Source organism: Procambarus clarkii, chromosome 37 (assembly GCF_040958095.1).
Source record: "Procambarus clarkii isolate CNS0578487 chromosome 37, FALCON_Pclarkii_2.0, whole genome shotgun sequence".
Classification (NCBI taxonomy): domain Eukaryota; kingdom Metazoa; phylum Arthropoda; class Malacostraca; order Decapoda; family Cambaridae; genus Procambarus; species Procambarus clarkii.
The window spans coordinates 12,406,379-12,421,557 of NC_091186.1; the positions used below are offsets into that span (position 1 = coordinate 12,406,379).

Sequence of the window (15,179 nt, forward strand, 5' to 3'; positions counted from 1 at the left end):
CAGATTTTGCAAAAGTCTTTGACAAATGTGACCATGGTGTTATTGCACATAAAAAGCGTTCAAAAGGAATTACCGGAAAAATAGGCAGATGGATCTACAATTTCCTGACTAACAGAATCCAATCTGTAATAGTCAACAAAATAAAATCCAGGACCATCAACCGTGAAGAGCTCAGTACCCCAGGGTACTGTGCTTGCTCCAGTACTAAATATAAAAATGGAAACCACGTTCAAAACTCAGTCAAATCATAACATAGAACGAAAAGGCAATGTAAAGGATTTGGGTATACTCATGTCGGAAGACCTTACCTTCAAAGAACACAATAAAGTAGCCGTCATAACTGCAAGAAAAATGACAGATTGGATAACAAGAACACACTAGAGATGCTATACCGATGATACTTTTCAAGACGCTAGTGCTCTCTAGAGTGGAGTACTGCTGTACAATGACAGCCCCTTTCAATGTTGGAGAAATTGCTGACCTGGAGAGCATGCAGAGATCCTTTACTGCTAGAATCCACTCAGTAAAACATCTAAACTCCTGGGACCTACTAAAGAGCCTAACTCTGTACTCCCTTGAGCGCAGGCGGGAGAGATACATAATAATTTATACGTGGAAAATATTAGAGGGGCTGGTCCCAAACCTGCACACAGAAATAACACCACATGAGACCAGAAGACATGGCAGGATGTGCAGAATACCCCCATTGAAAAGCAGAAGTGCAACAGGTATTCTGAGCGAGAACTCTATCAACATCAGAGGCCCGAGGCTGTTCAACACGCTTCCACTACACATAAGGGGCATAACTGGCCGACCCCTCACAGTGTTCAAGAGAGAACTGGATAAGCACCTCAAAAGGATACCTGAGCAACCAGGCTGTGATTCATACTTCAGGCTATGAGCAGCCGCGTCAAACAGTCTAGTTGACCAGTCCAGCAACGAGGAGGCCTGGTCATCGACCAGGCCGCAGGGACGCTAAGCCCTGGAAACACTTCAAGGTAACTGGGTGCTCCCACTGCAAATGCTTTAAACCACTGGACCACAATATGCTCTAAGTAATGTAACCTGGAATTCAACTTAATCCAAGGGGTATTGAGGCATCAAAAAGGTAAGAGTGAGAAAATGGTAAGACTAAAAAAAAAAAAAAGAATTAAGAGAATCGGGTAAAGTACAGGAAAGGTACCTTTCCTGTACAGTACTTTATCTGATTCTCTTACTTCTTTTTTTTATCTTATTCTTACTTTTTTCTATCATACTACTCTTACCTTCATCTTTCTTTTACATTCATCTCCCTTTTAATCTCACCCTTTTCCTTTATAGTGTTTTCTTTTTCCCTCCCTTTTTATTACTTGACTTTATAATGGTCCAGGATGGACCAAAATGTTTTTAAAAATGTTGTTGTTCCTTCATTTTCAGATGTGTGGGTTGGGTATCAACTTTTCTGCCATGTTATTGTAACTCAGCATCTGAATTGTAAATATTTCTGCAGGTCCTTAATATCTCCCACTTCACACGAGTGTGTGGTCACCGTTTCCAGTTAAACGACATAAAATGTCACCCTGTTCTGCCGCTGCTTCTCTCGACATCCCACCACAACAAACGAGAAGTGTCTCCCAGCAATCCACCTAGTACTGATGAAACTCCTCTGATATGTATCCAGGTAATGGTGCTGCAGTTGGATACAAGTGCAGTGTGCACAGTTCTATATGACTAATGTGGGGACTGCATGTTAGTTATGTATGGATAGTTTGATAACTTATCTTACACTACTGTAGATCTTTTTACTATATGAAAATTTTCTTTAATATATATTTATTACATGCATATTTCAATGATGCCTGCATCTTTCTATATATAATACTGTATGGTACTTATGATCACTTCCTGATGACACATTTTGCATCGATTGTTCTTCGATTCCGATAGTCATCTCGTTTCTCCTGTATTATCCCCTGTCAGGTTCAAGGATTGTTTTCCTCTCATGTAAGCAGTGTGTATCTGGTTTGAGTTTCCACAACAGACCACAGCTCATGCATTGACATTTCATTGCCAGACTTCTCAGTTCTTACCCATTGTGCATACTGAGCATTGTGCATGCTTATCCTGTCACTCAGATCCATATTAAGGCTTCAGGATAGGAAGGGCACTGCTCAGGGCTTATCTTGAGGGCTTCAGCTTTGTCAGGTCAAAGTTTGTAAGACAAGCTCTTGTGTTCCTATCACCCTTCTTTGGTTGCAAATCCTAACTTGCCCTGGTCCTCTCCTGTATAGCCACCTGTTGTGTCAGTAATGACATTTTGGGAGTAGATATCTTTAGGGCCTGCTTCTTCACCAATCCTATGTTACCCTGGTCCTCTCCTGTATAGCCACCTGTTGTGTCAGTAATGACATTTTGGGAGTAGATATCTTTAGGGCCTGCTTCTTCACCAATCCTATGTTACCCTGGTCCTCTCCTGTATAGCCACCTGTTGTGTCAGTAATGACATTTTGGGAGTAGATATCTTTAGGGCCTGCTTCTTCACCAATCCTATGTTACCCTGGTCCTCTCCTGTGTAGTCACCAATTGTGACAGTATTGGCATTTTATGGTAGTAGATACCTCTGGGCTTGCTTCGTCACTGGTCCTGAGGTCTCCTGGTTTTCTCTGGTCCCTCTTCTATGTACTCACCAGTTAGCATCAGTGATGGAGTTGTAGGAATAGATAGCTTTAGATCCTGCTTCTTTGCCAGCTGTAGCCATGTGGGTTTGCTGATGTTCCTCCTGCAAGGTATAGTGGTGTGAGGTAAGGAAGTTTAGGAAGAATTTGGTTAAGGAAGATGTTATGTCTGAAGTAATGGTTCATGACTCTGTATTTCCCTTCGCTGTTTGATATTGGCTGTTCCTGTTTTCCAGCTCAAGTTCAGTTCATCATATCTTCTTCTGACATGCAGTATATGAGCGGCCTTTTCAGAAGTTCCTATTCTCCTGTCTTTCTGGACTGAAGGCAAGAGAAGTTCTTGCAGTTATACACAGTTTCATATTTACAGAAATAGGACCACACTTCTGAGAAGATCCAGCTCTCTTGTAGTTCATATCTGCACGTATTTTCTGGCTCCAGTGCCGAGTCTTTGATAACTCCTATTTAGCTTTTGGTGCCTCATTTTTCTTTAATGGCATCTTTTCTGTTGCCCACATACACTAAAATGGAATGAAACTTCCTCCATCATCAGTATTATTCTGCTGAAGGGGCAGTTGGACTTCTTGAACATGGCTCTCTGTGTTCCTGTTGTCTGTGTGTGTCTCAAGATATTGCAGCTTGTCAGATTTTACCTTATGGAAGTGTCTAATTGTGGTAGAGTTGAAGGCTTACATACACTTGGCAGCTACTCATCAGTTGGTGGCAGATGCAGCTGCAGATTACTCTTCTATTTGGCTTACTTACAGAACTGACAATTTTAGGAATGCATCTGGAGGGTTCCTCTCCTGCTTTGCACTTCATTTTCAGCTCTCTTTTCTGAAGAGGTGTGGAAGTACTCAATCATTGATCCAGGTGTTCCACTTGAAGCATTGAGCTTCCTTTTCTTCTTGTGGAGGGTTGGCTTGTAGTGGAATGGGTGACATATTTTGGTTCCTCCTCTGGGAGAAGTTTCTCTTTCTGCTCTTCTCTGTCTTCCCAAATTGGCATTGCAATCTTGAGTGTGTACCTTCAGGGGATGGAGGACAAGAGCATGGTTTGCCTGACTCATTCTCTTCAGGTGCAGTCCTGTTTCTTCTGTGATCTGAGGATTATTCTCTTTTTGGGTCAATGCCCACATCCCTTGCCCTGTTTTTTGCTTGATGACTGAGGCTCTTGTCTGGTGTATTCTGTACTATGAATCCTGGCATGGTTTCCAAGTCCTCCAGGATGCTTATTGACATGTTTCATTTCATCAGCCGTTCCAACCTGTCATTAAAAAATGATGGTACTTATAGCAACTATTGGAGGAGTGTACAAAACTAGACAGTTACACCCAAAATAGGTAATGTTTTGTAATATTAATTTTGTAGGGAGCACAGGAACAAAGGCAACAACTTAAAGCTAAACTTTCCTAGGCCTAGTACAGGCATCTACCAGCCTAGTTGACTAGACCACCAACCAGGAGGCATGACATGAGACTGGGCCACAGGGTCATTGATTCCCAAAACCAACAGCAGGTAAAACTGTAAGAATGGATGTTCACGGCTTTCTCAGTTGTGCAAATTTTGTGCACAAATCAGCTTGGGAATGGAAGAGTGCACATCATCATATTGCACAGACCTAAAATCTTTAGTTATGGACTGAGGTCTGCCATGTTGGCTCTTTCTGGAGAGCCCACATTGCCAGCATCCCAATGTTACCAAAAGGTCATTATGTGTTCATTTCCTGGCTAATTAGAAGGAGTTAAGCATTCTTATCTCAGAAGTTAGGGGCCAGGAGTCAGCCATTTCAAGAGAGGTGTAAGGTGGTGGTTCCCAGCCAGCTGTCAGAAAAGGAGGCGGTGAATAAGGAATCACCATCTTAGATTTCACAACGTCATTTCTGAGGGAAGCCCCGTTGGCTCCCTGGAGCTATAGGACTGATATTAGCTACATTAGTCTGGGGCTTCAGTCATATGGAGTTGTCATGCCTACCAGGAACCAAGAGCCAGAACCTGGGTCCCTCAGAGAGGTGCAGGGAACAATGGCCTATGAAAACTCCACTCTTTGAGAGTACAGTATATTCATGTCTGCCATTGACCAGGGTTAGGCAAAAGGTAGACCGGGGTTAGAAAGGTAGGGGCCCCAAAACAGACCCCCAACTAGTAGAAAATTGCAACCAGAGACCGAAACAGAGGCTAACAACTCCCCCCTAAGAAAAACGAGGAAACGAGCAAATCATCATCAATCTGACTCACCACACATTTGCGCTGCAGCCACCCCCACCCCCTACAGAGCGGGTCGTCTGCCTACTAGTTTTGTCGACTGAAGCCAACTGGGGCAGATGTCTACTCTGATCTCGATTGCCTGTCAGGGTTGTAAGATAGGGGATTGAAAGTCGTACCCTAGAGTATCGCTGACAACACTCGCTCTTACTCCTTATAAGTAATGGGGGGGGGATATTGCATTGGCAAAGCCGCTCCAGCTTGTGTTGGGGTGAATGTCACTTTTGCTCCATTTCGTAAGCTTTTCTGCATTTTTCCACCTCTGGCCTGCTCATGCACTGCCTGAGCCATCCTGGTCTTTGGACCAGGTGCTCTCTTTTCTCCTTTTCTCTTGGTTTGTGGTGGCCCCTTTGGTCCAATGTCGTTTTCACAAGGCTTTGTTTCTGAGGGGAGCCCAGGCTGATATGCTAATGTCAGACTTTGGCATCAGTCATGTGTATGGAGTTCTGTGGGCCTACCTGGGGACCACGAGCCAGAACCTAGCCCCCTCAAGAGAGGTATGGGGAGCAATGGCCTATAGAAACCCCCGTGTGGTTGGAAGCATTCTATGTCTGCCATTGACCAGGTCAGACACCCAGAAAGGTAAGCGTCCCAAAACAAACCCCTATTCTGGTGAAAATTGCTACCAAAAGCCGAACAAGTGGATAGAACTCCCCAAAACGAAACAAGCAAATGAGCATGATGTCACACGTCGCCGGGCCACTGTCTGCGCAGCTCCCTCCTTCCTGGTAGGGAGAAGGGGAGAGCCCAAGACCCTCGCACCGGCTATCCACCCTTTAGTTCTAAGGCTAATACTAGAGGCTGAGGTCGTGTGCTCTGGCTCCAGTAATTTTCAGTACTTTGCTTAGAGTGTGGTGGCTGTCTTCCTGGGGTCCCAATAGCCTAAAACCACAAATAAACTTAAGAATTTGATGCAAGGCCATTGATGAAGGTAATCCATCTACATTCCTCTGTGCATTGGAGACGTTCAACGTGGTGCATCACGACCAGGTGCACACCCATCTGAGAAAGTAGACTCACTGAGGCTCCCTCACTTGACAAGCTGTGTTCTGGTCGGGTATGGCTGCTCTCATAATTAATCTTGCCATTGACAGCCACTTTTGTGCAAGCTGCCATTGACTAATTGGTAGTGTTACACCCAATTGCAGTCACTGAAAATTCTAGTTTTCCACAACCACTTTAGAGGGTGCTTCCTTATGGGATGAACCTGGCTCCTATCTGATCACACCTGAGTTAACTTTCATATATTTATATGAAAGAATTATACATCTTGGATTCAAATATCAAGAAGTTAGATATAACAGAGTTGGCTGTATGTATTATTGAATGTGATTTTTTAGCATTATACAATACGAAACAAACCAAAATCACAAGAGTGAAATGTATTAATGAGAACATTTTTGAGTAATGTACTAGCACTGAACCCACGTCTCACCGTATTGCTCCATACTTTTCTCATTACACAATACAATTTAAAGCTTTTATATATTAAACACTAATTTCTTTAAACTAAAATTATTTTATTAAAATTGTTCTCATAGGATGCAACTTACAAAGACTGGTGTAGTGAACTGATATTATGGCGTGTGGATGCTGTAGGACCACTCAGCAAGTCGGGGGGTGTTACCGAGCTAGCAAGAATCAACTCTCCACAAGTGTCGGCTTTTTCCAATGCTGCCTGGATCCCCACACTTTTACCAAGGTACTGAGCATTCTTTGCAGGCGATGAGTCACAATTACGTGACTGAAGTATGTTGAGAATTCTTTATTCCTCTAAGAGCTCCAGTCTTAGTCTCCAGTCTCCAGTAGAGCTTTTACACAGCTCCAGTCACTATCTGTGATTTTCACTTGTGTGCAAAACTTGCCCATTTTCATGATTTGCCTCTCTTTAACCACTGTGATGCACTGAGTTTATTGTGAAATTCCCCCTGTGCGCATGAAATCAAGTGTTCCCCAAAATAATTTTTTCTTCGTAAAATGATAAATTCCCTTCCCTGAACATATCTATGTAAAAATAAATACCAAATTCCACTTACTTTGGCTGTGGGGACATGGACAAAGTGCGCTGTGACGTCATCAGGGGCTGGTCACCCGTGTGTGACATGCCTAGACACGTCGCGGGGACCATTCAAGCACCGGGTGTTGCCACAAATATATTTTCAATTATTTGTTCTATATATTTCCAATACGTTTTTTTTTTTTTAACGTATATGATGCCTATTGTGTCCTTTACAATATGTATATTTACAATAGAATGTTCATAATGTTCCATGGAACTAATACATGTGTCAGTAATGTGTCCACAATAAATGTTTATTGTCGCAATATTACTTGTTTAAAATTCAATAAAATTACAATATGTACAGTTTCACACACTATTTACACAGTAACACACTGTATTACACACTCAGTACTTCGGAAGTGAGTAATAATCAATGAAATAGTCCATGGTGCACAGCACGACTTCACTCTCGTTGCACCAGGTACAGATAGATTTTCACTTCCTGTTTCTTCGTTCTGTGTGCTTGCAAATAACTGCACTCACGTACACCCTTGGCTTTAGTACCTGTAGGTGGTATGTAGCTAAGCTTGTAAAGCATAAAATAGTCTTGAAAAGTTTATAGGAAAAGATCAGTTTGTAAGGATCATGTAAAAGATCAGCTTAAACTCTTCCCACGCAGGAAGAGTTTAAGCCAGCCTCGAAGAGTGTCCGTTAGTCTGGAAGAGATTCAGCCAGCCTCAAAGAGTGTCCATCAGTCAGGAAGAGACTCAGCTATTCTTGAAAATATCTCTGGAAAATACCACCATGGAAGCCACTAACACTGTTCATCTATGCTACTTGTATCAGATGCATCATCACTGAATGCAGAAAACGGTTCATCTATGTATCATCTATATAAATTGGAGATAGCATAGGTGGGCAAGGGAAGCCCTCAGAGCTACAACTGGATGCGCTTACTGTATTGTCATCATAGGTGCTGTATCACTTGCATCTGACCTTTGTGTTAGGTCCTTATTGCGCTTAGCTTCACCAATATCATGACCCTTATGATCTTCAAACAATAAGGTTTGAATTTCACCGACAGCAAGCGATTTTTCAACACCGCATCGGACAAGTGTTTGTAAGCCAGAGGCGCGTGCGCCACCCATGGTTGCTCACTCAGTACTAACCCAGCCAGCAGCCCTAGGGCATTCTGGGAATATTTTCCAAGATGGCTGCCTCTCACTGGAGATCCTAAGAGTCCATTTCGTACACAACCAACCGCGCGCACATTTAGAATGGGTACGAAAAAATAAAAAATAGTTTTCTCGGTTGGCACAGTTCCCACCGACCGAGAATACTCGGTTGGCACAGTTTAGTGGTAAAGTAATCCAACCTTTTAGCCAAACCAGAAATGTATGAACCTAAGTAACCCACCTTACCTATCAAGTTTGATACCTAGAAAATTGAAATATTTATGAGCCATTGCTTTTCTTAGTACGGTACTTTGCACATGTAACGTTGGTTAAAATAATATAAAAAATATGACCTATTAGTTGACAGGACTGGTTGGCAAATCACCATATGTGATTAGTCTTAATGAGTTTTTGATACTTCTTTCTGTGTGTACCTGGATGTAGGACTTTTATATAGCTTAGTAGTTTATGGGGTTAATAATCAGTCCTATGATTTACTGCTTGAACGGTATGATTGGTTTCAGATGCACTTGGTACAGCCAGCTTTTTTTTTGCATCAATTTTTCCCATTTTTTAACTGTTTTGTAGGAAGAACCTCTATACCCCCTCCCTTCCTTCATTTTGTTTCCACCCTATTCCTTTCTTTTCCTGTGGGTACTGGGGGGGGGGGAGGCTTTGATTGGGTGGCAAGGGCCTCGGGTGATCTAACCTGCCATCTGTTAGCAGTCAGGCTCATTATGGCTGGTGTGTTTACCCCACAGTAACAATTGTTTGCTTGGTTTTCCTCAGTTTCACTAGTTGGCATCATGAATTTGCTGTTTATATGCTCTTATACTTTCTGCTGTAATTACCTAAGTGTAGTTACAGGATGAGAGCTACGTTTGTGGTGTCCCGTCTTCCCAGTACTCTGTTGTATAATTCTTTGAAACTACTGACGGTTTTGGCCTCCACCACGTTCTCATTTAACTTGCTCCAACCGTCTGCCACTTTGTTTGCAAAAGTAAACTTTTTAATATTTTTTTGCATCTTTGTTTCCTTATCTTGAATCTGTGTCCTCTTACTTGTGAAGTTGCTGATTTCAGGAATCTCTCTCTGTCAATTTGGTCAATTCCTGTTAGTATTTTGTAAGTGGTGATCATATCACCACTTTTTTTGCTCTCTTCTAGTTTTGGCTTGTTCAGTGCCTCAAGTCTCAACCCGTAACTCTTGTTTTTCAGTTCGGAAGACATTTTGTAGTATGCCGTTGCACCTTTTCCAGTTTATTTATGTGATTCTTGAAATATGGGCACCATAACACTGCTGCATATTCCAATTTTGGTCTCGCAAAAGTCATAATCATTTTCTCTAGTATTTCACCATCTAGATAATTAAAAGCAAGTCTGAAGTTGGAATGCGATGTATACGCTCCTCTCACAATGTTCTTTGTGTTTCTCTGGCAACGGCTTTCTATCCAAAACCACCCCTAGGTCTCGATAACAGAACAAGTGCTTCTTCATGGTGTATTGTAGGATAAAAGCTGCTTCATGGTATATTGTAGGATAAAAACTGCTTCATGGTGTATTGTAGGATTAATGCTGCTTCATGGTGTATTGTAGGATAAAAGCTGCTTCATGGTATATTGTAGGATAAAAACTGCTTCATGGTGTATTGTAGGATTAATGCTGCTTCATGGTGTATTGTAGGATAAAAGCTGCTTCATGGTGTATTGTAGGATAAAAGCTGCTTCATGGTATATTGTAGGATAAAAACTGCTTCATGGTGTATTGTAGGATTAATGCTGCTTCATGGTGTATTGTAGGATAAAAGCTGCTTCATGGGTATTGTAGGATAAAAGCTGCTTCATGGTGTATTGTAGGATAAAAGCTGCTTCATGGTGTATTGTAGGATAAAAGCTGCTTCATGGTGTATTCTAGGATAAAAGCCGCTTCATGGTGTATTGTAGGATAAAAACTGCTTCATGGTGTATTGTAGGATTAATGCTGCTTCACAGAGTATTGCAGGATAAATGCGGCTTCACGGAGTATTGTACGATAAATGCTGCTTCGTGGATTATTGTCGAACAAATGTGGGTTCATGAATTATTACAGTATTCATACTGTTTCATAGAGTATTACAGGATAAATGCTACTCCATGGTGTATTGTAGGATAAATGCTGCATCATGAAGTTTTACAGGATAAATGCCATTTCATGATGTATAGTATTACTGGATAAATACTGCTCATGGTGTATAGCAGGATAAATGCTGCTTCAATGGTACATTGCAGGCAAATGCTGCTCCATAGTGTTTTGCCGGATAATTGTAATTTTTCGATTAAAAAAGTTTATTACTCTTGTTATTTTTTTGGTTTTAATTGCACTTAATTTTCAAGATTTCCTTATTATTTTTTAAGAAAGATAAGTGAATTAACAGTCATAAATAGCTATTTCTAATGTAGCAGAAATGTTAGTCCAATATCTTAAGTGTGCTTACTGTGAGTTGTTCATGCTTTTGATGTGACCTCGCCACTGTAGCCTGCTGCATGGGTGTAGGGTGCAGGGTAGACAAATGGAAGCTGTGTGCCCCTAGTTCACCTCAGATGTAAACTGCTGTGAACATTGTAAAGAACATTGGGAGGTTCAGCTCCTGGGGCCGGATTCACGAAGTAGTTACGCAAACACTTTATGAACCTGTACATCTTTTCTTAATCTTCGGCGACTTTGTTTACAATTATTAAACTGTTAAGGAGCTTCGAAGCACCAGGAGGCTGTTTATAACAATAACAACCGTTGATTGGGAAGTTTTCATGCTTGTAAACTGTTTAATAAATATAAACAAAGCCATCAAAGATTGAGGAAAGATGTACCCGTTCGTAAGTACTTGCGTAACTGCTTCGTGAATCTGGCCCCTGAACTCTTCCTGTGATATTGTAACCTTTCTGCCCCCACCCACAGGATGGGGTATGGGATCCATGATAAAGTAGTTCAGATAAACAGCATTTATTATTATTCACTGCTGACTTGAAGAGAAGACAGTACTGTACATGAAAGATGTCTCACTAATGCTTTTGTTAATATTTCCAGTACCACTCTTGGCAGTGTTTCCAACTCTCCTTCGGCATGCTTTGTTGCCTCTGATGGAGAGTGCTTGCGTGTTTATCAAGCTGTGATTGATGGCCGAGCACTTTTGGCAGAAATATCTACAGCCGAGCGAAAGAAACGTATGATGGAGTCTACCTTAAGTCTCTCGACTGATAGCTCACTACAAGAACAGGCAGGACAAGTGGTCAGTGGCTTTTTATCATATGCTTTAAAAAAAATTTAATTGGATATCTCTGTTTTCATGTTATCTGCACACTTATTCTCATGTGAAGTAAGAATTTTAAGTTAACTAGAATACATTGGAACTTCGATTCAGTGAACAAGTTTCGGCAAATATCTGTTTACTACACAAACCTTCCAGGCTGTATTTACTAAGCTGATTAGATGAATAATAATTCAGCAACGTGGGGGATGTGCAGATTTGCCTAGGGTGTTGGGCCAAAGTTCACAGACTGGAGGGAAAGTTGCTAATCACATGATAGGTTGAAATTAAAATTCCTCTCGGTGAAACTAGAAAATAGAACATGGGAAATATTAGGGCACGAGTGGTAAATTTTTTAATATGGCTCCAATCACACTTTCAAAAAATTTTCAAAGATGGACAGAACATCACAGAAAGAGTTGGAATCTTGGGAAAGCTATTGAGAATATTTAAAACCAAATCCTACTGTACATTTTCATTTCCAGTTGCAGTGGTTTTTGTTCACTATAATATGGGACGTTCTTACTTTAAAAATGAATCTTCAAAGCTGGGGCATGGGAAATATGCTGAATGTGGTGAAATCTCTTTACATACAGGTTCTCATGGTAGATATCCTTCATATGATGGGTTGAAATGAAAATTTTACTTATTGAAATTAACCCATAGAGTACAGGAAATATTTGGGTATGAATAGTAACTCTTAATATAGCTCCAAATTACATTTTTAATAATTTTTGTAGATAGGTGCAATATTAGAATAAAGTAACATCTAAAACAATGTATTTTTATTGGCTTAAAAAGATAATTGCATATCACAAATGGCTCCACAAAGCATCTCCGGTTGCAACAAATCCCTCGCTCCAATGAATCGAGGTTGGTCCCATATGGTTTGCCGAATCGAGGTTGCCCTTGTGTACTGCATTTTATTTATAGTTTCACTGGGTGGAGGTGCTCTGAAAGGTTGCATGGTGGCTGTGTGAGACTTCTGTCAACATCCAGTGCCTGACTTTGCTGACACTTCCTGTGGTATCCTCACATGTTTTACTAATTGATTATCACTTTTTCTCTTCATTTACAAGTGTGTGTGTGTTTGTTGAATAGCTTGATAAATCACATAATTCACATAACACAATAATGTTTCAAATGATGACTGGTTTACCTGGTATACTTCATTACAGCCAGTATAGAGTGGTGAAAAAGATATGAATATAATATACAGGGGTACCTAGGTTTAGGAGTTAAATCCGTTCCTGAAGATATCTCATAATAAGAAAACTCGTAAACCGAAGTTAATTTCCCCATAAGAAATAATGGAAAATGAATTAATCCGTTCCTAACTACCCAAAAACCTCACTTCAAACTAAATTTTATACCCAATTTATCTAAATCTACACTACAAAAGTATGTTCAAGTTATTACTTACCCCTTGCTGATGACTGCTGTTGGTGTATGGAAGATGGTGAGGAAGGGGGGAGAAGGAGAGGTGTTACTGTTTGGAAGGGGAGTCCCCTTCCATTATAACATCATGCAGTGAGGATCTCTCTTTAAAGTGCATTTTCTGGCACGTTATGTCTGCATACCACTAGGTCCTGGTTGTGGCTCACTGCTCGATTTTCTCACAACAAAGCGGTCCATTGAAGATTGTTTTCCCCTTCTTCACAAGATTTCTCTGTAGTGAGGCATCACATTGTCATTAAAAAGATTTATGCACCGGCCTACTACAGCTTTCTCTGGGTGAGTCGTTTCAATAAAAGTTTGCATTTCTTCCCACATCTGATACCACTTCTTAATGGTTGCAGAAGGGACATTCGCTGCTGCCTCATCCTCCTCCACTAGAGAAACGTCCTCAGTTGTGTCTTCTTGCTGTTCCTTTTGAAGGGCTTGGAGTTCTTTGGTGGTCAGTTCTTCGTTGTGTTCTTCCACCAACTCCTCCACATCAGCACCATCTAATTCCAAGCCCATTTGCAGGCCCAGAATAACAATTTCCTCAACAATAGGCACATCATTTACCGGCTCAAACCCCTCAAAGTCGTTCTGTCACACATTCAGGCCACAATTTTCTCCAGCCAGAGATCAGGGTTCTTTGAGTCACTTCTTGCCAGGCTTTGTCAACAAGTTTTAAAGCACTACAAATGTTAAAATGGTGTTTCCAGAACTCCTTGAGGGTGAGGTTTGTGGCTTCAGTCACTTTAAAACATTTCCGGAAAAGTACCCTTTCATAAAGTTTCTTAAAATTCGCTATGATTTTCTGGTCCATAGGCTGAATTAGAGGAGTGGTGTTAGGAGGAAGGAACTTTACTGTGAGAAAATTACTGTATCTGTGCAACAATTCATCTTCCAAGCCTGGAGGATGAGCAGAAGCATTGTTGAGGAGAAGCAGGGTTTTGAGTGGCAAATGTTTCCTCCTGCAGATATTTTTCTATGGCAGGGCACACCACTTTGTTCACCCACTCCGAAAAAAATCCTAGTCATCCATGCCTTACTATTAGCCCTCCACATCACACAGATTTGGGATTTCTGCACTTTATACTGTTTGAAAACTCTTGGATTTTCAGAATGATACACAAGCAAGAGTTTAATTTTCAAATTGCCACTCGCATTTGAACACAGCACAAACGTAAACCTATCTTTCATAGGCTTGTGTCCGGGCAATGATTTTTCCTCCTTGGTAATGTATGTCCTCTTAGGCAATCTTTTCCAGAACAGTCCTGTCTCATCACAATTAAACACCTGTTGCAGTAGGTATCCATCAGCCTCTGCAAACTCTTTAAATTCTTCAATAAATCTTTCAGCCACTGGTTTGTCTGAGCTGGTAGCCTCCCCATGCCTCACAACACTATGAATACTGCTTCTTTTTCTAAATTTCTCAAACCACCCCCTGCTTGCCTTAAAGTTTATCATATCTGCACTCGTTCCAGGGGTTTTCTTACATGGTCTTCGTGCAATACCCTGGCTTTCTCACAAATGATGGCCTCTGAAACACTACCACCCTTTAACTCCTTGTCGTATATCCAAATTAATAATTGCCGGAACAACCGTGGACATCTTCAAGAGGAAACTAGATTGTTTCCTCCAAGGAGTGCCGGACCAACCGGGCTGTGGTGGGTATGTGGGCCTGCGGGCCGCTCCAAGCAACAGCCTGGTGGACCAAACTCTCACAAGTCAACCTGGCCTCGGGCCGGGCTTGGGGAGTAGAAGAACTCCCAGAACCCCATCAACCAGGTATCAACCAGGTTACCGTGAAATGATAGCAGGATTTCTGTTCATGGGTCAAGATAAACTCCATACATCCACATAGAGCTATAATATACTTATTTGCATCATACATGTAAAACCCAGACAATAATTGTTCAAATCGTCATATGACAATAACTGCATTACTCCCATGAATCAACATACAGTATGATGATAACCGCTGTCTAGGGGTTAAATTATGTTCATCTTATATGGCGAAAAATGTGGTACGTAATTCATTTATGTTAAAACGAATCGGATTTCTTCACCACTGAATTATCCTGATTCATTAGGTTAATTCACAGTAGAATAATCTTGTTCATCACAGTTAATTCACCCTCTATAAGCTTGCATATCTTTCCAAAAGAAGCTTTCTTTGTCATGTACAGTAGCTACTATTTTCCTGACAGTACCTTTTCCATCCCATCTTCAATATTTTGCTGTTTTCTTCTCAGAGTGTGTGACTTTCCATTGATGATTTCTAGAGTGATTTAAAAGACATTTTAAACAAATATTCACGTAAGACTGGTTGGTTTTCTGCCACATCAAGATGCATTCTCATGGAACAG

At 41.1% G+C, this 15,179-nt stretch overlaps 1 protein-coding gene across 1 annotated transcript in view; it reads left to right on the top strand.

Moving 5' to 3' along the window:
- Positions 1 to 15,179, top strand: part of Rbcn-3A (rabconnectin-3 alpha) — a 185,250-nt gene that overhangs the window by 43,117 nt on the left and 126,954 nt on the right. The window contains 3 exon segments of the mRNA XM_069336828.1: positions 1,490 to 1,660; positions 6,459 to 6,619; positions 11,157 to 11,358. Coding sequence (XP_069192929.1) covers positions 1,490 to 1,660; positions 6,459 to 6,619; positions 11,157 to 11,358 — 534 coding nt within the window.